Source organism: Prionailurus viverrinus, chromosome C1 (genome assembly GCF_022837055.1).
Source record: "Prionailurus viverrinus isolate Anna chromosome C1, UM_Priviv_1.0, whole genome shotgun sequence".
NCBI lineage: Eukaryota > Metazoa > Chordata > Mammalia > Carnivora > Felidae > Prionailurus > Prionailurus viverrinus.
In genome coordinates this window covers 134,759,291-134,782,806 of record NC_062568.1, presented here as the reverse complement: position 1 = coordinate 134,782,806, position 23,516 = coordinate 134,759,291, and the positions used below count along the sequence as shown (strand labels likewise).

The following is a 23,516-nucleotide window of genomic DNA, read 5'->3' as shown; positions in this document are numbered from 1 at the left end:
TCAGGAGTGGCCATTGGTAAGGAGGCAGATTTCAGCTCCTTTCCCCCAGCCTCCACACAAGAAAAATCAGAGACACAGGGACCAGAGTGGCGGTTTGTTCTTATTGCCAGTTCCAGAAATGGGATCGATTGTGCTTCTCACCAAATTCTTTCTGTGGTTCATGAGGGACCTAAAGGTGGTCCCACCCCGTCTGTAGGAGGATTACCTATTCTCTGAAAATTACCTCTGCACGCCCCACCCCCCGAAGCCTCTCCTGAAAACTGGGGTTCACACTATTCTTCCCCAACTGCATTGTAAACTGAAGTATTAATGTGCACACTGTCTTCTTGTTTTAGGTTTCAATGGTCTTAATGTGGTATCATAGAAGGGACATTGAAGGGCTTGAAGCCAGACAACCTGGTTTCTATCCTTGGTGCTCCATTGAATGATTCTGGGTAAGCAGTTTCTCCTCTGGGGGAAGGGGTAAACTATCACCCCGCCAACTCAAAGCACTCGTTTTGAGACTCCAGGAGGACAACTCACTTGTGTTCCTTGTGAAGGAACTCAGACCCTGGAAAGTCTTTTGGAAACATAATGAGATGACACTATGACCTAATGCTCCTGTGGTAAGTCCTTCAAAGCAGGGGCTCTCCCTCAACGGTCACTTTCCGCCCCACCCTCCCGGTAGAGTGCTTACGCATGGATGGGCTATTACATTCAATGTTCAGGGACTTTTGGACTTGAAAATGCCTCAGTAATGCTATGGATCGATAATATCTTCACTCCAAACTCTTTTTCACCAGGCATAAGCAAAATAGCCTTTCCTTTTCTCACCCAAGACCCACTGTTCTTTTGTGAAATGGCTGCCTTCTGTGAACCCCTTCAGGGATGTTAAGGTTGTGACCCTCAACATGGCTGGAACATGTCGTCTCTGGCCTCAACTCCACCGGGGCCAGCAAGGATTGCATATCCTTGATTCTCCTCTCCATTCTTGGCCCCCTGTTTCACTCTTTTCCAGGGCCTTGGTATGCAAGTCCACACGAGGCCCCTAAATACATTCTAAATTCCATCAAATCTCTGCAAGTAAGATTTTATTCCCTCAAAGCACCAGCGTGATTGGTCTCCTATGTAATGAAGGAGCTTTTGTATTTTTAGTTTTCTTCCCATACAACAAACACTATTAATAACATTCTGGTTTCTCCAGAGATGATATGGATTAGACCAAATGGAAAGTTACCATGGCTACCAGAGTGTTATTTTTGGTATGAGAAATTCATGCCAAGGGAAGCAGCATACACGGTCAAGAACTGGAGCTTTATTTCCGCTTTGCTATCAGGCAATCAATCCCAATGTAATTTTGCAACCCTAATTGCAACAGAAACTAATTATGAGTGTCAAGACCCGAAAACCCTAATTAAAGTAGGAGTCAATAAAATAAAGCGATGCGGCATTATCACCGGGGCAACTCTGGCGGAAAGCACAGGAGGTAACCGCCCAAGCAAAACAGGACGGGAAGCACACTTCAGGGTTCAGTGGGGAGCCCTAAGTTGGGTCTGAAAGTGTCAGTTTCTGGTGAGTGAGCACATCAGGTCCCTTCCACAAAGATGCACCAAACTGGGAGAGAGGTGGGAAGCCTTGGGTAGAAAGATGTTTCTACCATCAGTCAACCACCAGGAGTGGCAGTCACAGGGAGGCCAGGGAGGGAGAGCTGAAGAATGGCTAAATCAGGCTCACCCCATGTAATACTGTGGCCTTTCTGTGCAGGCCTCCGAGGACATAACTGCAAAGGAACTGGGGCATCCAAGCAGAATCTCATCACTTGGGCCCAGATATTTATGGGCTATTTCCTCACATATGAACCCTGAGCGGCACTTTTCTGAATTAGCAGAAGTTGGCTTCTGGAAGGACTTCTATTAGAGTGAAAACCTACTGCCAATCCCTGAAGTGTATGGTCCCTTTGGGACCTCCTGGTCTATCTTTGACAGCTTTAAAATACTGTTAATGGCATGACTTCATCCACCCGACGCTAGAACGATCCATATTTAGGCCAGAAACCACATGGTCCTCATATCACCCCACTGGACTCCAGGATAGAAAAGGGCTCTTAAATCAGGGAGGAAACACTTTTAACCGATGATTAATTACTCACCCCCGCCCCCGAATTCCTTGACAAAGACAAAAACAAACTTTGCTAGATGGTTAGAAAGCTACTCGGAACACTCCAACAGGGCAGTAAAATCAGAAGAAGCCTACCCTCCTCTCCCGCAGGGTATATTATTTCTACAAAGGGCTCTTTCTCCCTTTAATAGGTTTTCCTGTTAGGTTTGCCTGAGAAATCTTCTCTTTCAAGCATTATTAAAAAGAAGGAAGCGGAACATCATAACCCTGCACTAAATAAGTCAGTCCCTCAGGAGACGGAGCTCCAACATCTGGGTGGGAAGAATGTCACGAGAGCTTCGGATTCCTACTTCCCAAGAATAAATGAGGTCTGTAGTCAAGCTAGGACCGACAGGATTTCTTCCACGGCGCACAAACCCACGAATCAATGAGAACCTGTATTAATCTTCATTCCTAGTGTTGTCACAGGCAGGCAACACGGAACACAAGTCTTGTCTTGAATTAGTCAAATGAGGTTCTTTGAATATTTTCGTCAAAATAGTGCACTGACACATTACGCAAAACCTTTGGCACTTGTGTCTCGTAACCAAGGTCCAAAATGGGAGTAGTAAAGAAAAGGCAGTTCCAAATGCCGAAATGTTTTGGAACCCGGCTGAGACTTGCAAGGAGTCGTCTGGTGGTCCTGCATGTTATATACGTTATTGACATAATGGACTAGCAGGTTCAGCAGAGAGAGAGGGGCTCAGCCACCTCACACTCACTGCCAACAAGGGAAGAGAGACACAAAGAGAGAAAGAAGAAAAATAGCTCCGTCTTACTGAGTTACTTTGGTATAGAATGTCAGCCCAAAGAGACTGAAAGTGTCTTGAAAAACACAGCTTCATCCCAAAACACAGACTAGGACCTCCTTCCGTGCAGCTGGATTCTGCTTCTAGGGGAGGCAGTTCACTAGGGGCTTAGCAGGGTCTACCGACCAAAGAAAGCACCTCTGTTTTTACAGCCAGCAGGCTGTAAACTTTTTCTGGTGCCTTTTTAGAAGACTAACGCTTTCAAGGCCCCTATAAGAATCTCCAATGCACCTTATCTCAAAACTGCACCTACCTTGGCTCCAAGGAAAGACTTGCGGTGATAGAAGCAGCACAGGGCTGCCGAGAGGGCGTGGAAAGCATTGCATTCCTTAGGCATCTTTCAGTGTCCAGTCCCTGGACCACACACTTTCTTTAGGGTTAAAAGAAATGGGGCTTGGGCGTCGGAGCCCTGGCCCCACGGCGGCAGCAGCTTGGCTGCTGCTGCCCGCAATCCCGTGGCCGGTCCGGTCGGGGGAGTGAGCCACTCCTTCTCCCAGGCCAGGCTGGGACTCTTCCCCTCCGCTGAAGCCAATACGATCCACTCGCTCAATTCTGGCAGGCTGGTGTCCAGCCTGCCATGCACACAGTGCCAGAAATTCTCATGTGACCAGACTTGCTTTCTGATGAAATTCTAACCTCTCTTAGAAGAGGCTTTGGGCTTTAGCTGTCCCCTCAGTTTAGAGACCCAGCAGAAATCATTATCCCCCTCAGGCAGCCTGTCCTTTCCAGGGCTCTAGGGCAGCAGGCAGTCTGCTCCTAGAGGCTTTATCTGTTTGCCTGTCACCCTACCAGCTAAGGGTTAAGGAAGCATGCATCACACCACCTTGTGATTAGACAGAGGCTCCTTTGAGAAAAGGACCTAAAGGTGACTGGGGTGTGACTTTCCTTTAGGACCAATCCTGCAAGTCCTAAGAAATGTGGGCAGGGTCCCTGGCCCCACTGTCCCACCCCACCCGCAGTACTATTTATTTTTAATTAGAATGCTCCTGGCAGGTAGCTTGCAGCTGATAACGTTGGCATAGCCATCACTGTGGGCAAAGCAATACTGTCTTCCGGTGTTTAATTAACAAGTCTGTTAGCAAACACCCCAAGCGTCCCATGCCCTCCCACCTGGCCGAGTGGTCTGTTGAGAGGATGGGGGACAGGCTATGTACCTCCTTCTGATCCTCCCCACTATTGTCTCATTTCCCTCCTTCACTTGGAAAACTCTGTTTGAATTGTCCTCTCTGCCTAACCCAGATCCAGGACTTGGACCGTGAGGCCCATGCAGTACACGTAGCCAAGCCATCCTCCTGTGCTAAGAGGCCTTTGCCCCCAGGGAGAGCCTCCTATGACCTTCGGGGGAAAGTAATCACCTCCCTTCTAGCATTCCAGTTACAGTGGATGCTCAACAATGTTTGTTTTTTGTTTTTTTGTTTTTGTTTTTCAAGTTAAACCCAGGTTTCTGCCTGTAGCTCCTCTCCTACTGTTCCAAACATTACCTTTCTGTGGCTTTGGCCACTCAAGACTGGAATGTGTCCTGAAGCTTTCTGAAACTTCACACAGGCAGAAACTTGTAATAAGGAAGAAACAGAACCTATTCAGTGCAGAAAGGAACGACACCAGATGAGGCATGAGGGAGGTATGAGAAATATCCAACAGGATTAGTGGCAAATCCTCGGGAGGCCTCGGCCTTTGGACTAGGTCAAGTTGGCCTGTAAAAATAGAGACGTGTTTGTTCAATGCCTGGTGAGCGGCTTCTGTGCTTGGATGCGGCCTGAAGGGGCAGAGGGGCAGCCTCATAAATACAGAGGGTGTGGGGATGGAGTGACAATAAGTCGGCACCACAGGGATGGTGGGGAAAGGGGAGGCTGACTTCCTTTATGCTCCCTCAGTCCTCCTCTGTGACTCTGGAGGTGAGATGTGCAGTCATGGGAGCTCCTGGGTCCATGGAAGTGCTCCCAAGAAGCCAGTAGCAAGCAGGAAGGGTGACAGAGTTCACGGGGATTCTGAGCTGGAGGGGCCCCTGGAGATGGGCCGGCTGGTGGCTCAGTACTGTCCTCCACAACCCGAGTACTGTATCCACGAGCAAGCATTTACTCTGTTTGCCCTCATTTCTATTAGCCGGGGTTCAAAGGTAAGTCCACCTGAGCAGCCGGAGCCCATGGCCTGTGTAGATGGCTCATCAATCAGGCCAACAGCCACCAGGTAAGGGGCCCAGTCTTCACCTGCTCATCCCCCTTGGCAGGAAATAAGAAGCACCACCAGGCTAAGAAACTCCCCAAGAGGCTACAAAAAAAAAAAAAAAAAAAAAAAGAAAAAGAAAAAAAACAAAAAAAACACACCATCTCCAGCCCAGGAAAAGGAAGGGCAACAGCTTTTTAAATCCATCTCTCCGTCAGAGAGATTCGCCAGCCAAAGCCTCTGAACTCCTCCCGGACCCTCAGAAAGTCTGAATGAAATGCATTCCTGAAAGAAATATGCAAATATTTCAGCCGTGTAAAATTACCAAGAATTATGTCATCAGATGCACCAGGGCCAGGGTAAAAGCAAAACAAAAGATCCTCAGGTCACTGGAGAATCACAGCTCTTGTCACTTACCCTGTTTACTCTAAGAAACGCCCCCAAATGTCGAAAGAATTGATTCTGTCAGGATTAAAGAATGAGCTAGTCTTACTAGGTAAGTGTTTCCTAAGCATTTACAATTTTTTTTGTTCCATACCAAAAATAATTTCTGAAACAGCACTCAAAGGTTTTAATAAATTTCTCCTGAAATGGCCAAGGAGGGAGACTAAAATAATGTGTGGCTGTTGCATCTAAAGATGATAATTGCGTGAATTTGCAAAGTGCCCTTCACTGACTTGTTATGCTTCTAAATATCTGCATCCACACTGATCAATTCTCCCATGTTCTCCCCACACTGATTATTCTATTCTAGTTACAAAGAAACAGAAGACCAGGACAGTATGTCACTCAGCAGAGAACAAAGGACCAGGGACTCCAGCCTGTGAATGCAGAACCTGGTATGCAGTCATGTGGAAATACGAATAAGAGATTTTTTAATGTCTTATAATTAAACCTGTTACTCACACGGCCCCATGAAAAGGCAGTGACCTGGGGCTGGGGTCACTCTCTGATGATTTGGTGCACGTGAGTTAGGACCAAATTTGGATTCAGGCTTTTCAACACATTACGCCTTTCTCAGGACCAGGGTCAGCATCTCTAGTGAGACCCCAGGGACTCATGGAGAGGGGGAGAGGGAGAGAGGGAGTGGTGCTGGGTGTCTCACAGAGCTCCTGGGAAACTGTGCTCTCTTGCGCCCCCTCTGGCCTCCGGGAAGACTTGCTCCTCTGCACCAAGGAACACACCTGTGAAAAAAGCCAGGGCAGCCAGGTAGACCCTCGAGGGGGTCTACCCCATGCCTTCAGGTCAAATGTTCACCCAATCTGGGAAGAGGGTTAACAAGGCCAGAGGAAGGCCCCCGCTCAAGTGTTGTCCTCAACGCCATTGTTTTCCTTGGGCAGCCCTAATACTAACCTGCCCTATAGAGTAACCATGGAAACAGGAGTTGCCTGCCAGCCATATTCCACAGACGGTGCTTCCTGTCGGCAGCAGCCCTTGCACTGAGGGAGGCCGAGAGCCCGCAAGAGTCCCTCTCCCAGAGTGCTACCGTCTTCACTAGAAGATCAGGGTCCCAGTGAGGCAGGCCCTCTCTTTGACCTGGCATGGGTGGGGAGAGTTGTGTAGGGAGAGAGATGTGCCTTCCAGGTATCTGCTTTTACCTGTTTCAGGGCAACTAGGAAGACCACGTTGCCAGTATGCCACTGTTCCCCTCCCCGAAGCCAGCCCAGAATCAGGGCATCATGCCTTAAGCGCATGCTTAAGGTGCTCGTCATTGTCAAGTAGCCCCGTGGACAGTGACACTGCCCACGGTGGGCAGCACACTGTCACCGGAGGGTACTGGTCCAAGGCTGCAAGGCCTGGGCTCATTCTTGCCCACAGGGACACGCTCGGAGCATCAGTCAAGGGGTGAACACCAGTTGTGGAGGTCACAACAGCTCAGCCTCTCGTGGCAACTCCTGAGACTCCACCTCCCCAGCAAGACCTCTCTCCTGACTTTTTGCCTCCACTAAACCCCGGCATTCAGACTCTTGGTGAACAAAAACAGCTTTAATGAGATAGGGAGTAAGACTGATGCTACCATTCCCTTTTCCCTGGTGCCCCATGCAACCGAGAAGATGAACCCAGATGGGCCCAATCCTAAGTATCCAAGACTTCCTTCTGCAGGTTCTGCCCCTTGAAGACCCTGGGAAGCCCAGAGACAAAAAAGGTGCATTTAATTTTTTTTCATGTTTGTTTATTTTTGAGAGAGAGTGAGCGAGCGAGCACTAGTGGGGGAGAGGCAGAGAGAGAAGGAGACACAGAATCCGAAGCAGGCTCCAGATTCTGAGCTGTCAGCACAGAGCTGGACATGGGGCTCGAACTCACAAATCGTGAGATCACCACCTGAGCCGAAGTCAGACGCTCAACTGACTGAGCCACCCAGCATCAGAAAAGGTGCGTTTCTCTGCAACCCTGTCTCCCAAAGCTTCCCAGCCACCTGGCCTGACTGCGGTATTCTGAGCACGACAAAGCAGGAGGCGAGCTGGTGGTGGAGGAGCTAGTGTGCCTCTGACTGCCCACCCTCACGTAAGTGATAGGACGCAGGGCTCGAGGGGAATTTGTTGGGAAACCACTGAGGATGAGGAGAAGCCATCAGGGAAGAAGTCTCCTTCCCCTCAGGCCAGACTCAGCAGCTACACAAGCTGCCAAAGACCATTGGACACATTTTCCTATATGCAAACGAGATTCATCTCTTGCTCAAAATGCACACTGCACCCGGTGGGAGGAGGGTGGGAAACACTGGCCACGCTCTCAGGGCCACTATGTGTGTTGCTGTGGACAAGATGTTTGCTTGCGCCTGCGAATACAGAGGGTGCGTTTAAGAGGGTCTACCGTGCACATCTCGGTCTGCCAGTCCTCAGATTCCTCATGGGGGTGAAAGACTATGGCTGTCAAATGGCCTCTGTCCGGAAGCAGTATTGATCTGCCTACCACATCAACAAAGGAACTAAGGACAGTATTCACAAGCACATTTCTCCCTACCGGGTCTTATGGACCCCCCAGTAAATTTCCGTTTCTCTAACTGGCTATTAAAATTGTAAAACTGACATCGTGGGGCTAAATTACGTGAGCGCCCAGCCCTGACTCTGCTTTCTTGCACTATCACACACAATTCCGTCCCATACATCCCACCACCACCGCCTATTTTCTGATATCACCCCAGGAATCCTGCTACACAAGCCCAATTTTCAGTCTTCAGCGTTAAGGCAAAATGAAACGTGCAAGCATGGGGCAGAATTCCAACCTCGAAGAACAGACTTGGATTCTGGTGGTCTCTGTCTTTTCTCACAGTCCATGAAAACCATCCAGCCTCCTCCCAGAGCAAAAAGGCACACGCTGTAACGTTTTACATATAATTTCAGGGGATACTTTGCCCCCTGAAGCCCATCCATATGCCCCTGGGAGTCTCACTCATCCAAGATGAGCCAGCCTCTCCACGCTTCTTTCCATTCTACACTCACGATGCACGCACCTCGCCCAAAGCGGGCATTTGTTTTTCTGGGCATTGTAGCTCCGAAGTTTTCTGTGCTGTGTGCTTTCCTCTTTCTCCTTCCTTCCACTTTGGTAAGTGTGAGCTATATAAGCAACTAATAGTGACCACAAATACCCCTCAGAAGCCCCTCCCAAGCAGAGCTGGAGAAATGCTCTGAGGGGCGTCTGCAAAGCCAGGACACGTGAAGCCTCCCCGGCCAGGACCAGCTGCACTGTCTCCCATCTCCACTGCCCCCAGCTCTCCCATCTCACAAGCATTTCTGCAAAATGACATCTTCCAACACTGAGCTGTGAGACACATATTTGCATGCCTCAAAAGTGACACTGGCAGGTAGGGTAGAAGGAGAGCCAGGGTGGGTTCAAGTCTTTACTGCACTGCTAGCAAGCTGGGTGACCTTGGGAAATTTCTTAACTTCTCTGAGCCTCCGTTTCCTCCTCCAACTTACCAGGTTTTTTTGAGGCCCAAGTGAGACAACCCATAAAGAGCCGGGCACTCAACACATAGTAGGCACTCAGCAAATGGGAGCTTCTGTTCCCATTTGTTCCTACTGCAGGGCATATCCCTGATCCCACCCAAATGTCAGACCACATGCCCCCCCACAGGAGTGTGGATGGCTCTGCCCTGAGCCACCGACTGACAGGCTGGTACAACAGTGACTCCTGAACCTTGAAAGCCAGGGACCAATGAGGAGGCGTTTAAGAGTTTTCTCAGTCTTAAAATATTTTTAGCCTTCAAACTTTAAGATCACATATGAAAATCGCACATATGGTTTTAATCACACTTGCTCAGATGTCTCCAATGATTTTCTTACTCCAGAGCCGCTGTCGTTTGGAGACCTGTTTGTTTTAGCAGGTGGCACGTGTGTCCACGGCATCTGCCTACTCGGCCCTCACGCCGGGGGAGCTCCCGGTCCATCCACAGCTACTGAGCCCTCGATGCCCCACCCCATCCCAGCCAGTCTGACTGGGGATCCTGAACACCCCTCCCCACAGGACCTGGGTCGCACCTCCAGTTCCCCATTGCCCCCCTCACCAAGTCAGCTGGAGAGCTGGGAGCCCGTCTACACATCCTGCCTGGATGTTCTGCAGGATGCTCCTCCAGCCTCGCCCCCTTGCCTAGCCCAGCCCTCCAGGGTCTTGCTCTAGGACTAGATCTTCCATGTGAGGCTGGGTCCCTAGAGGACCACCTTCCATGTGCGTGACTCCTTCATTCCGCATCAGCCCCTACTACTGGCTACTCTGATACCAATCATTTCTTTTTCTTTCTTTTTTTTATGTTTAGTTTTGAGAGGGAGAGAGAGACACAGAGGGTGAGTGGGGGAGGTGCGAGAGAGAGCAGGAGACCCAGAATCTGAAGCAGGCTCAGCACAGCACCCAGCGCGGGGCTTCAACTCACGAACCGTGAGATCATGACCTGAGCCGAAGTCAGATGCTTAACTGACTGAGCCATCCAGGCGCCCCCTGTCCTTTTATTTTTTTTTAATGTTTATTTATTTTTGAGAGAGAGAGAGCGAGCGAGCGAGCAAGCGAGCACGAGTGGGGGCGGGGCAGAGAGAGAAGGAGACACAGAATCTGAAGCAGACTCCAGGCTCTGAGCTGTCAGCACAGAGTTTGATGTGGGGCTCGAACCCACAACCTGTGAGATCATGACCTGAGCCGAAGTTGGATGCTTAACTGACTGAGCCATCTAGGCGCCCCCCCCTTTTATTTTTTTTTTAATGTTTATTTTTGAGAAAGAGAGATTGAGCATGAGTGGGTAAATGGCAGAGAGAGAAGGAGACACAGAATCGGAAGCAGGCTCCAGGCTCTGAGCTGTCAGCACGGAGCCCGACGCAAGGCTCTAACTCACAGATTGTGAGATTGTGACCTGAGCTGAAGTCAGATGCTTAACCAACTGAGCCACCCAGGAGCCCCTGTTGGAGCACCTTTAAACCCCTGTGAGATGAGGGGAACCCCTCCCCAGCTGGTGGTAGGGCCTTGCTTGCACACCACACTCACTGTCACCACTGAATACTGAAGAATACAAGTTGGGTTCTCAGCAACCCTCCCCGACCACAGACTCCAGGGCTGCGTGCCCAGCAGACTGCAGCAGTCACAGACATCCCCCACCGCTCAGCCGGGGCTCCTCCAAGAGCCAGCATTTCACCCCCGTGCAAGGCCCCCAAGAGCCAGCATTTATACTGAGAGCTTTTACCATGGTGAAAGCTTATTTAATACTTACACTGGGAGACACATATTATTATCTCTATTTCATATGTGAGATCAAACAGTACTTAGAGTTAATAATTAAAATGACTCTCAATCAGAATAGCTGGATCAATCGGATGTGATAATGGAAGCATGACTAGCACCTGGTTGCCTGGAGTACCTTATCTTGTGCAAATCCAAAAGGCAGAATCGTGGCTGCTGCAACAGCCCCCTCCCTCCCCCCCCTCCCCCCCGAGACAGATATTCTTAGCAACAGAGGCAGCGGGTCTCACCTGAAATAGCCCATCAGAGATCTTCACTCATTACTGACGGGAAAGGGCAGAACATGTACAGATGGACACTGAAGCAGAATCTGTAAAGAACCAGGAGGCAGCAAAACCCTATAGCACAGGGGATGACTGCAGGGCTAAGGGACCGCCTTTTTCATATATAGAAACATCATCTAGGCCTATTTCTCTACAGGAGAAGGCCGACTCAGAGGGTGTGTTGCATGGGAAGGCTCATATTGATTACCAGCCAGTTTGTTCACTTCCTAGAGCAGTCAGGTGCCAAGCACAATGCCGCCTACAGAGGTGACATCCAGATGGTCAACACTTCTGGTGCCCAAGGTGGGACAATGGGTTCCTTTTGTCAGTGACTCAAAGGACAATACAATCCCTGGCCTTGTAGTGTGTACTCAGAGGAGAGGGAGGGCAGGGTGGAGGAAGGGAGAGTTACCAGGGGAGCGGCAGGAAGCCACCTGAACCAATCTCGAGGGACACCACAGCAGCCTCAGGGCTGGAGTACTTGTGATGACAGATGTGAGAATTTTTCTGAGGCCAAACTATAAGCAGAATCCACAGCCCCTATGCTCCAGTGCCCACGACTTCTCTGTAACAGTATGGATCTGACAATCAGACTGGGAGGCAATGGGTATCCAGCACATAGGAGATAAACTCGAGAAGGATGAGTATAGGGTTTGAAAGGGTCAAAAAGAAAATACCTCTGCAAAACCTACCATTCATATGTCAGTATTTTACATATGTACCCCAAGGAAACAGAGACAACCAGAAATAGCGCCCAATATACTTTCGTGACCCTGAACATTCAGGGGAAAAATGATATAAATAGCAGATAGTGGTTATTATGTTTAAAAACTTTAACCCATGGCAGGTACATGCATCTTGTTTTGGATGTGTGAACTAATCAGAATTCTGAACACTAAATAGTCCAGGTAGACATGTGACCTAAATTAGACCAATCAGAGTCCTTCCCTGGGAGTTTTCAAACCAGGGTGGAGGGAGAGGTCCCCTTTTCCCCTTGGGCCATAAACTTTAAGATTATAAACTAGTGCAGCCTACAGCCATGTGCTCCCACTATATAAACAAGCTGATCTGGGCAAATGCAGCCAGCATGCTGAGAAGTAGAGTCTGGACATATCTTCCTTCTTCAGCACAATCATCAACCCAGGCCACTCTACCCCTGCCCTTCCCAGTGGTAAGTTTCCTAGCTCACATCATCAGTTTGAGAGTTTACTTTATGATTGTGAGATTAGGTAAGATTTGAGGTCGACACAGAATACACTGTGGGTTCCACTGGGGTTCACATGTGTAAGACGCGATCTCCACATCTGAGAAACGCTCAAAGGAAACCAACATAAACTGATGTTACATGAAAACATGTATAATGCACACCCATTAATAATAGGGTTGTTCCCTCATGTTTCAGTGATGGGTGGAAATTAATGGTGCTTCACAGCCTCCAAGGATGTTCCATGAAAGAACTGACTTGCCTTGAGTTTTCAAGAAGAAACTGACATGAATTCGCCTCTGGGAAAAGGGATAGGAATTCATGGAGTTGGAATGTCCTGTGCCACTGAACGTAGGTGTGAGTTTTGCTCCCACATCCAGCACCCCTCCCAAGCTAGGGGAAACCATTAACAAATGGGTCATTCAACTCTGCTCATGTAGGCAACAGCACCATCTTCAGTTCCTGGAGGATGTTTCCAAAGCCTAGTATATTTTGTGGAAAGACAGACGACCTGATTCAGAGGTGTTGTCTGAGAGACATTCCCTTACTAAGGCCAGGTGGATTTTACCAGCTACAACTGATTACCTGGGAGAGCAACTCTCATGTCTTCTTTGTAGGTCAAAGAAAGGGAAATCTGCATCATCCCCAAAATATATTCAGATCTTCCCAAATTTACTCCTTATGCAGTCCTTAGGTGGACATGGCCCAGAAAGAGCTTCAGAGTCCCCACTGTCAGTCTCTGTGGCCCTATGCGGCTTCCTTCATGCACTGCGATCATTTTATTTACCTCAGTGAGGGGCCCCAGCTCTAACACCTGGCTGTTGAAGCACTCATTAAAGTGATCTATGTCTTTGTTTGCTTCAGGACTTATTCATTGTCTAACTCGTTGTCAACACTCCAATGCCCAGAAGGATTGGGGCCAATGCCTGAACAGGATAGAGGCCAGTGAATGGTTGGAGAAGGCACAGGGGTTGTCAGGCTGGGTCCACAAACACCCTGGAAGTAAGACGTACGATAAGTGCACATGCATATTTCTAGACATAGTTCTTATTCATCCCGTTTGCAAAAAGATAGGCACTTCCTCAAATAATTCAGAACCACAGAGGCCTAAGGCAGGACTTGCCACATGAGGGTTGTGACCCTCGTTGGGTGAACCAGGCTTGCCATCCCTGTGTCTGGATTAGGACTGGTCCCTTCTTCAGCCCTCAGAAGCACCTCATTCTCAACCGTGAACTGCCTGGGGTCCCAACTGGAGAGAGGCTCCCAGAACACATGATTCCCCACTCCTACCACCTGTAGGAGCAATCACTAAATGCTGTGAAACCAGGAGATAAGAGGATGCAGCCCTATTCTGCCTGGGCTCATTCCAGCAAAAGCTCAAAGACAGAGGGGAGGACACTGGGCCATGATGGACTCAACAGCCTTCAAAACACACCCACCTGGGCCTGGGGAAAATGAGAACCCAATTGGAGACTGGTGGTCACAGGAAACAGTCCCTCAGCTTCATCACTGCTTCTGTACAAAAAGCTCTTTTGAGAGTGTGAATGGAGGCTTTATATGGTTAAGTTCTCATCCACAGGCTAATAAATATGTGAAATGGCCTCTCAGACCAGGTTCCTGCAGCCTGGACACTGAGGTCATTCAAGAAACAATTAGATGCCATCTGGAGAGAGCTGGGACTCAAAAGGAAATTGCCTCGAAGGGCCAAACAGCATGTTCTTGTTCCCAGGGTCTGACACATCCTTATCTTCACTGACATAACCGACGGATGGAGCTCGGCCAGCTAACCCACACTGGGAGCACAGAATGGGCAAATGTGGTGGCAATTAATAAAAGCTTAAGGACCAGAAGAATGTTCATTTTCAGCCTGCCTCAACTTAATGTATCCCCTGACTCACTTTCACATCCAAGCTGAGCATGTCTGCCATAACCCAGACCTTGGCCTCACCAAGCTTTAGGTTTTCACGGCTTTAAAATAAAGCAGTCAGAGCAGAACAGCGACTGCTTCTGGGCCAGCTCTTCACAGTATATAACGAGCAACGCGATCATATGAAACAGAGTTGGTATTTGTTGAGGCTTCACGATCCATTCAATTGTAAAGAAAAGGCCCCATAACTGAAGACCCTTACTTCTAGGACAGATTCCCAACCTTATTTTTAAATAAAAATTTAATGTCTCTTCTGTATTAATGATCAGTATCTTTTAAAGAATATATGGATTTAGATAAACAGGAGATGATTATTTGTATTCTAAGTGTTTCTGCAGCTTTATAACAGCTCTTAAGTAGCAGGAGACCCTCTGGGATGGCAGAGTTCAAAGTGCAGCGGGGAGGGGGGGCATGGGGGCCCTTTAGGGGAGTCCATGAGGCCAAAACTATTTTCATAACAATACTGAGACATTTTTTGCCTTTTTCGCTGGGTTGGCATTTCCACCAATGAGGTAAAAGCAAAGACGGGTCAAACTGCTGGGATTTTAGCACCAAGCAAGGGAGACGTCCCAAACAGGATACCGACTCACTGCATTTCTTAGCTACCAGTTTCTTAAATTTATTTTTTTAGTATTAAAAAGGTTTTTAAAAAATATTTCTTTAAAAAATAGGCAGTTTCACCTAAAAGTCCTTGATGAAGCAGTAAGAATTACTTGCTTTATCACAGCTGGACCCTGGAGCCTAGGTCTCTCTTTAATATTCTGTGTGATGAGGCAGGACACGGCCACACGGCCCTTCTCCCACACACCCAAGTCCAGTGGCTGCCTCTCGAGGGAAAGCAAGCGTGTGTGGAACCAGCTCCTTTTTCCTGGAACACCACTTTTACTTCAAAGAATGTCTGACAAACTGTGGTTATTCAGACGTGGCTAGTTATCTGGCAGGTATTTTCTAAAACAGGAACAAAGTGAGCCTGTCACTTATAGGAGAAAAATTGATAGTATTTGTTGCCAGTGATGAAAACTGAGCTTTCGACTGAAAATTAGAACGCGGGGAAACTTGTATTCACGACCACGAGTTTGACAGCTTCCCAATAGCTTTAATAATTTTTTTCTGATAAGTGGGGATATAAATGAAAGTGAGTTTTTAATATTGTATAATGAAATATATTAACATTTTGAATATCTGCATAACTCAAGCAACCAGTATTTTTCAAACGCTCAATGCATGATGACACAAAATCACACACGGGTAAAAGACCCAACTTGTCACAGAGACTAATGGATTTTAAGGGAATACAGTATAAAGAAAAAAAAAAAGTTCATGAATACGGTTTCAGATTCCACATTATAATTAGCCTTTATGGAGCTACAACTTTTCAAGTTTTAGCATAACATCAAAGAAGAATAGCTCCAATTATCTGAAAACGCTATTAAAATAGTCCTGAGGATTGTAAAATGGGTGAAGGGGGTGGCAAGGTACAAATATTCAATTATAAAATGAATAAGTCATGGGGAGATACAATGTACAGCATGGTGACTATAGCTAATAACACTATTGCATATTTGAAAACAGCTAGGAGAACGAATCTTGGAAGTTTTCGTCGCAAGAAAAAAATTTTATAACCATGTATGTTGATGGATGTTAACCAGACACAGTGGTGTGCATTTTGCAACATGTACAAATACTGAAGTTATTATGTTATATACCTGAGACTAATATACTGTTACATCAATTACACCTCAGTAAAAAGAAATACCCTTCCCATCTTGAACTATGTGTCTGTGCAAGGCCAGATTTTCTTCAGACTTCAACCAAAACAACACAACAGACTGAAGGCTGAATAAGGTAGGAGAATCAAGCTGTATTCTATGACACTAAAGAGATTTGCAAAAATGTAAAACAGTGCCATTCCTCTCACAAAATTTTGTTTTGGAAAATTATTATTTTTCAGAAAAATAATTATTGTGATTTTAAATAAGTAAATATTTAAAAATTCCTGTATTTTACTTTCTAAGACAATAAACCACTAGTTAAAAAAGCTCACATAACAAAGGCTCCTTGGGGTCCCCAATAATTTTTTAAAAGTAGTTTTTAAACTTTTTTTTTCAAGTTTATTTATTTCTTTTGAGAGAGAGAGAGACGGAGAGAGGCACGGAGAGAGAGAATCCTAAGCAGGCCCTGCCTGCCATCAGCTCAGAGCCCAACGCAGGGCTCGATCTCACAAACCATGAGATCATGACCTGAGCTGAAATCAAGAGTTGGACGCTCAACAGACTGAGTCACCCAGGTGCCCCTGGGGTCCTCAATAATTAATAAGAGTGAAAACAGGCCTTGAGCTCAAACAGTTTAAGAACTTCTGCTCTAATACACCTAAGCTCCGTGTTCTACATAATTTTGATTGATCCATAAGTTTTCAGCATATTTATGAAGTAGACTAATAGAAGGGTGCTTTTATTTTAATAAATAACTCTACCATAAAAACACTGACGCTTACAGAGAAGATTTGGAAACTGGGAGAAACGTGTAAAACAAAACAAACACTCCCTAGCTGCAACAAGTGAATTTTGACCTATAACTCTCAACACTCAATCATTCTACCCTTAGTTTTCTCTTAAGGAAGTCCGCACACAAATGTGCACCAAGCCCTCTGAGTTGCAGGCAACGCATCTCTCCTGCATCGTGCTTCACTCCTCTGTGCTCCCACGCACACCGATCAGGCAGGAAATGCTGAAGACCGCCTTCGTGTGAGACCACAATCGCCCTTCTTCAACACCTCTTCTGCTGTCACAGGCCCACACTCTCCTGTCTCACCTGGACAGTCACAATGGCCTCCCAACTCCTCTCCCTGTTCTTGCCCCCGCTCCTGCCATCTGTTAGCCACACCGAACCCAGTGTCATCCTGACTTGGCTCCTCACCTCACTCAGCAAAAGTTACCTACGGGCCCCAGGCAATCTGCCCCCTCCCTCTTATCACTCTCTTACATCAGCTTCTACCTTTCTCTCGCTCAAGTTCACTCCCTTCTAGCCTCTCTGGCCTCAAGGCTGTTCCCGGGTGGAAGAGGTGCACTCCTGCTTCATGACCTTGCCCTTGCTACAGCCTCTTCCCTTTAGACATCATGCTTGACTGGCCCTCCCACTCAGGTCACCCTCTGGGTGAGCCTCTCCCTGGCCACCCTATTTAAAATGTGGCACCCCCTCACCCCAATATTTCATAGCTCTTTTCCCTGATAAGTCTTTTCGCTTAGCACTCATCACTGCCTCACGTGCTTGCTAGGGTGTCTTCCCCATCTCCTAGTCCTCCTCCCCAGAGTACAAGCTCCACAGAGGGAGGGACATTGTTTTGTTTCGCTGCCATATCCTCAGCCCCTAGAACACTGGCCAGAAGGCAGGTCTTCAATATATAGTTATTAAATGACTATGACATATGTAAGAAATAGGGCTATATTTTTAAATAACCACAAGACTGTTTTTAACAGCATTAAAAAGAACCCAAATGTCAGTGGGGAATTGGCCAATATAATCGTATTTCATACAATGGGATACTGGATAGACATTCAAAAGAAGGAGGTAGACCCATGTATTTAACATGCAATGATGTTCAATAAAAAAATCAAGTTGCAAAGCAATATGTAGTTATATGTTATTTTTGGCAGTCCATCAATCAATCAACCAATCAATATAATTGTTCCCCAACTCAGCTTTCTTACTTCCTTAATCTCAGAATTTCCCAGGAATACTTGAGCTTCCTCACTCTCTTCCCACTCAAGAAATATGTGAGTACCTATCCTTCTTGTAGACTCCTGCTACCCTCTCTCCTACTCCACTCAGCCTGGGCACACATTGCCCCACAGCCATGGGGTCCTTCCCCAACAATCTCTAATAGGCTGATACCTGTTTTCTGCCTTACCTAATACCAGCTTTCTTCTGGCCATTTTTTTCAGCTGTCAAATAGCAATTCAAATATCATTTAAAAATTTTTTTTTAATATCTATTTTTGAGAGAGAGACAGAGAGAGAGAGAGAGAAAGAGACAGAGCATGAGTGGGGAGGGACAGAGAGAGAGGGAGACACAGAATCTGAAGCAGGCTGCAGGCTCCGAACTGTCAGCACAGAGCCTGACGCGGGGCTGGAACTTGCAAACTGTGAGATCATGGCCTGAGTGGAAGTCAGACAATTAACCGACTGAGCCAGGCAGGTTCCCCCAAATATCATTTTTTCCAAGGATACTTCTTGGTTGCCACAGGTAAAACTTCAGATCACTACCAACTGCCCCTCCCCACTCAAAATCTACATGCAGTGTTACAGCATCTTAAGAGCTTTTTGTCCAAGAATGTAAGACAATTCACTCTATTAATAAAATGCCTTTACAATTTTAATCTGTTTAATATAAACCCAAAGAAAACCACCTGCCTCTTTATTTACTTTAAACACAGCCTTTAGTTCTGAAGTTGAAATGTTAATAGTTTAATATCAAAAGCTCCCAGAATATTTACACAATGAACTGTAGCCAAACGCTGCACTGTTGTGACATATTATTTCCACTAGAGGGCGGAATTGAACAACGATTGCAAGGCTTAAAAAAAAAAAGAAAAAAAAGCATGGCTCTCATTTGGGAGCTGATAACAAGATCTGCTGAGGAACTGATAGGTCTGAGCCACAGAGGTTGCCAGAACTACACTTAAAAAAAAAAAAAGTATATATACCTCTGCCTAAATGTGTGACTATTTAAGGTGACAACAGCGACCCCACAATTTTTATCCTATACCAGTTTGGCGAGAGAATGAAGACAGGATAGGAATCTTCTTGCTTTCATTAAATAAAATCACTGGAGAAATTTCTGGAAAAGTTTTAGAGATGCTGAGTGTTACTTGCTTCTTGGGAAACTTTAAGACCTTTAGAACACCCTCATTCCTTCTTCCTTCCATTTAAATGCCCTTTGCATCTGGTTTTATGTGGCCATCAGTCAGTCACTAAGTATTAAGAAAAGGTCCATGCCCTCAGAACTCACCTTCTAATGAGGCTTTTGGGGTTGTTTTGATTTTTTTTTTTAATGTTTATTCATTTTTGAGACAGAGAGAGACAGAGCATGAATGGGGGAAGGTCAGAGAGAGAGGGAGACACAGAATCCGAAACAGGCTCCAGGCTCTGAGCTGTCAGCACAGAGCCTGACGCGGGGCTTAAACTCACGGACCGCAAGATCATGACCTGAGCCGAAGTCGGACGCCCAACCGACTGTGCCACCCAGGCACCCCTTGATTTTTTAAATAAACAAATAGGACTTGGGACAAGTGATGATCCCCAGAGTAATGACATAGTGACGTGGGGAGGCAGCTTTCAGCAGTGGGGTCAGGTAAGGTCTCTCTGAGGCAATGAAATCTGAGTCACACCACACAGCAGATGACCGTGATAGTAACTAAATTAGTATTTGCTGAGTGCTATCTGCATGTCAGGCACTGTGCTGATAACTTTACATGTAGCAACTAATTTAATTCCTACATGCTCCCATTTACTGTCAAGGAAACCCATCTCCGGAGAATTTCAGAAATTTGCCCCAAGTCACACAACTAAGCTAGGGGTTTGGATCTATGCTACTGCTGTAACAAAACACCACAGATTTGGTGGCTTTAAAATAGAAATTTATTCTCTCACAGTTCTGGAGGCTAGGAGTCCAAAACTAAGCTGTTGGCAAAAGTCACATTCTCTCTGAAAGCTCCAGAGGAAGACCCTTCCCTGCCTCTTCTTAGATTGTGATGGCTATATTCCTTGGTGTTGTTGGCTTATCCACACATCAACTCCAATTTCTGCTTCCATGGTCACATGGCATTCGTTCTCCCTGTGTGTCAGTGCCTTTGTGCACAAAGTCCTCTCTTCTTCTAAAAACACTGGTCTTTGGATTAGGGTGCACCCTAATCCAGTATGATCTCATCCCAGTGTGATCATACCTGCAAAGACCTTCTTTCCAAACAAGGCCACATTTACAGGTACTGGGGGTTCGTACTTCAATATATGTTTTGGGGCAACACAATTCAACCCACTTTAAACCACTCAACTGTAAAAGAAGCATTCATGCCAAAGAAAAGGCAAAGACCGGGGACCAGTAGGAAAAGCCAGGATGGAGGAATATCCCACTAAGGCAGATGGCAGAATGAGGTCAGAGGTAGACAGGCCACATGAGGAGGGTTCTGAAGTCCCATTATAAAACGGAGCCTAGTCAGATGCCATAGTTTCGATTGTTGCTTGCATGCTAGTTTTCCAGTCTCTTTGCCACCTCTCTACCTGCCACTGCTTGGGATCCCAGAGGAGTCCTCTTACTTTCAGTCAAGGATGAAGGCTGCGGCATAAAACACAACGGTGAACCTAGCCGTACTAGGCCAGACAAGGCTCCTTTGAGCACCTTTAGAGGGCAGCTCCAGGGTTTGACCTTGATTCAAACCATCAAGTTCAGGAGGCCCAGGGAGAATTTACTTTTGACTTGGGACACTGAGAAAAGGCATCTCAGTCTGCGTTGGGGGGAGCAATCTGGCCTGAGGAAATTATCCAGACAAGCCCCAGGCAAGAACCGTCAGGATTGCAGCACCTGTGCTGTCCCCACACACCTGTTCAGCCAGCAAAACTGAAGGCCTTAGATGTGATGGGCCCAGTGGGAGATGCTGCTCAGAGCAGACAGGTCTACCCCACAAGATGCCAAGTTGCATCCAAATCGTGCAGGATTGCCACTGTAGCATCTCTGTGAATGTGCAAGGTCTCACAACTTGCACAAGGACTCGTTGCTATGTCACCAGGCGAGATAACAGTGATGTCCATCACGCAAGGCTGAAAGCCTACTATGCATTTTTATTGAAAGCCTACCATGCATTATTGAGAGGCAAACCAGGAACAGTGAATATACATATAGTCTAGAGCAGGAGTCAGCAAATCTTTTCTGTAAAGGGCCCGACAGTAAATATAACAGGCTTTGCTGCCCATTCTGTCATATCTACTCAACTCCATGGTTATGGCGAGAAAGCAGCAACATGTAAATGAATGGGTGAGGCTGTGTTTCAATAAAGCTTTACGCATGTTGAAACCTGAATTTTATAATTTTCACATTCCTCTTTTGATTTAAAAAAAACAAAAAACAAAAAACATTTCAAGTGTGAAATCCGTTTTTAGCTTACAGGCCAGACAATAACAGGCTGCAGGCCAGATTTGGTCTCCGGCTATAGTTTGCTGATCCTACCAGTCTAATGATATCCCCACATGCTCATCAGTTAACTTAATGTCATTGTGGTAACAAGGTCTCCAACTGGAAATTTCCTGTCCTCCCCTAAAATATTCACTGGCTTCTGGGCAAGATGCCAGACACTCGTGTGACCTCTGGAACCTCCTCTGGCTTCCTCTTCCTCACCTCCTCCAGTTAAGTCCGCCAGGAACTGTCAACTCACCTAATAAAATGGCTCCTAATTCTCTCTTGGAAAGGCCTCCAGGCCCTGCCCTGACTTTCCCCGCCCACTGCCACTATCTAAGGTTAGGCTCTTGGAAACACTTTGCTCCCACCTCTCACTCCACTGAGCAATTACCAACACGTGATACATGCTCACAACTATCTGTTGAATGAGCCAATGCAGTAAAATATCCATAAGCTCAGCACTTTCGCCATGTGATCAGCAGTCTGAGGTAGCCCATCTCCAAATCAAACATTTCCCCTACTGGGGTGACAGCCCTTAAGGGCTAAAATATGGTAAGGTTTTAGTTTGCCTTTTTAAAGTCACGCTCACTGAGGTTTAATTTACACAGAGTAAGAATCACCCCTTTTAAAAAGTATCATTCTGTGAGCTTTGAAACAACCATAATCAAGGTGTTTCTATCATTTTAAAAGTTCTTTTGTTCCCTTTTGCAGTCAACCTCTCATCTGTTTTCTGTCACTAGTAAGTTTTTATACTGACAGTCCATTCTTTTTTAGGCTATCGCGCCATTGTATGGTATCCTGCAGTTTCGCCATTCACCAGTTAAAGGGCATTTGAACTGTTTCCAGTTTTTGTCAATTATAAATCATGTCGCTATGAACATTCACATATAGATTTTAAATGAGCATACAATTTCATGACAAGATTTTGCTTTTTACAAATGACCGCATTTTCAAAGACCTGCGGGAAAGATTCCTTTGAAAGAGGGACTGTCCTGGACCCCTATTCTTCAGTCTTCCCACCCTGCCTCTGTAAGTGGTTTTTAAACGGTAGTAACGTTAAACCTCCCAAGAAGATTTGCAGAGAATGTTTTTGGGGTGGAGTGGGAGAGGGTGGATGGGAGCTCTCACTCGCTCCTCTAAATGTGAGCCCCAGGGCTGTTTCACATTCACCGTGGGCAGCGTTTGATCTTCTGGGCCCACAGGGCACGGTGCTGGCTCTGCGGATGTGCACACTCAGGCAAAAACCTGCAGAGCCAGCCAATTGGGCCGTTATTTGGTTCATATAACTTGCTAAAATCTCACGGAATGTACAGCGTACCATTGTTTTCGTAAGTCCCTTTCATGACTTTGTTAGCTGGCTAATTCAGAGCAGACTGGCCTGTTTTCCGCGCTGGAAGAAAAGACGTCCCTCAAAGGCAGCTATTTAACCGTGACCATGGCTGCAGCCATCTTGAGCACAAAGCGAACGCAGCCTCGCTGGCCCCTCTCCCACGAGGTCCCAACGCCGGCCCGCGCGCTTATTCTTGGCGCTGGAATTCGCATAATTACTCCTCTTTTAATCTGCTGGGTGACCTAATGTAGCCCGGGCAGGCTGCAGGAAGCAGCCTTGCTGAGATCTGAGCCTTGGGCAGCCTGTCTTATCTGTAGGGCCCTCTCACAAGGAGCATTTCGGAGAATTAACCCCACAGAGGACTGATTGCCAAGGATCCCCGGACTCGGGAGCTGCTCATGCGCGCTGGGTGGTGGGAACGGGGGACGGGGGACGGGGGACGGGGGACGGGGGGGGGGGGGGGGGGGTCGGTCGTTGAGGGGAACGAGCCGTCGGAGGATTCCGATCCCCACTCAGGATAACAGCTCCAGCCCTCTCCTTTCTCCTAGCCTGCGAAGGAGCTCAGAAACCGCAAATCATTTCAGAAAAGCTCGCAAGTGGTTCCAGCAAGAATCCACCCAGGCTGACTACAAAAGAAAGGATATTTGTTCACTAGGAGGCTAGCCCGGGACAAAAGGCTGCATTCCGTCCTGACACTTGCTAACTGCGGTCGCCTGGAGAGCAGGCCTTTGTCCACAGGCGGGCATTGTGCTGTTTATAGCCTCGCCACGAAAATGGGCTTGCCTACATCTTGGCT

The 23,516-nt window shown here is 47.0% G+C and overlaps 1 protein-coding gene across 4 annotated transcripts in view; it reads right to left on the bottom strand.

The window, feature by feature from the left end:
* BCAR3 (BCAR3 adaptor protein, NSP family member) overlaps positions 1 to 23,516 on the bottom strand; it is a 114,849-nt gene that overhangs the window by 50,726 nt on the left and 40,607 nt on the right. Inside the window, exon 1 of one of the 4 annotated variants that reach the window (XM_047872574.1) lies at positions 22,709 to 22,814. The exons of 2 other annotated variants lie outside the window; for them this stretch is intronic. In XM_047872574.1, coding sequence (XP_047728530.1) covers positions 22,709 to 22,711 — 3 coding nt within the window. In that variant the 5' untranslated portion in view covers positions 22,712 to 22,814. Of the gene's footprint in view, positions 1 to 3,198; positions 3,411 to 22,708; positions 22,815 to 23,516 lie in introns of those variants that run through there. One more of the 4 variants, XM_047872571.1, reaches the window with a different exon arrangement.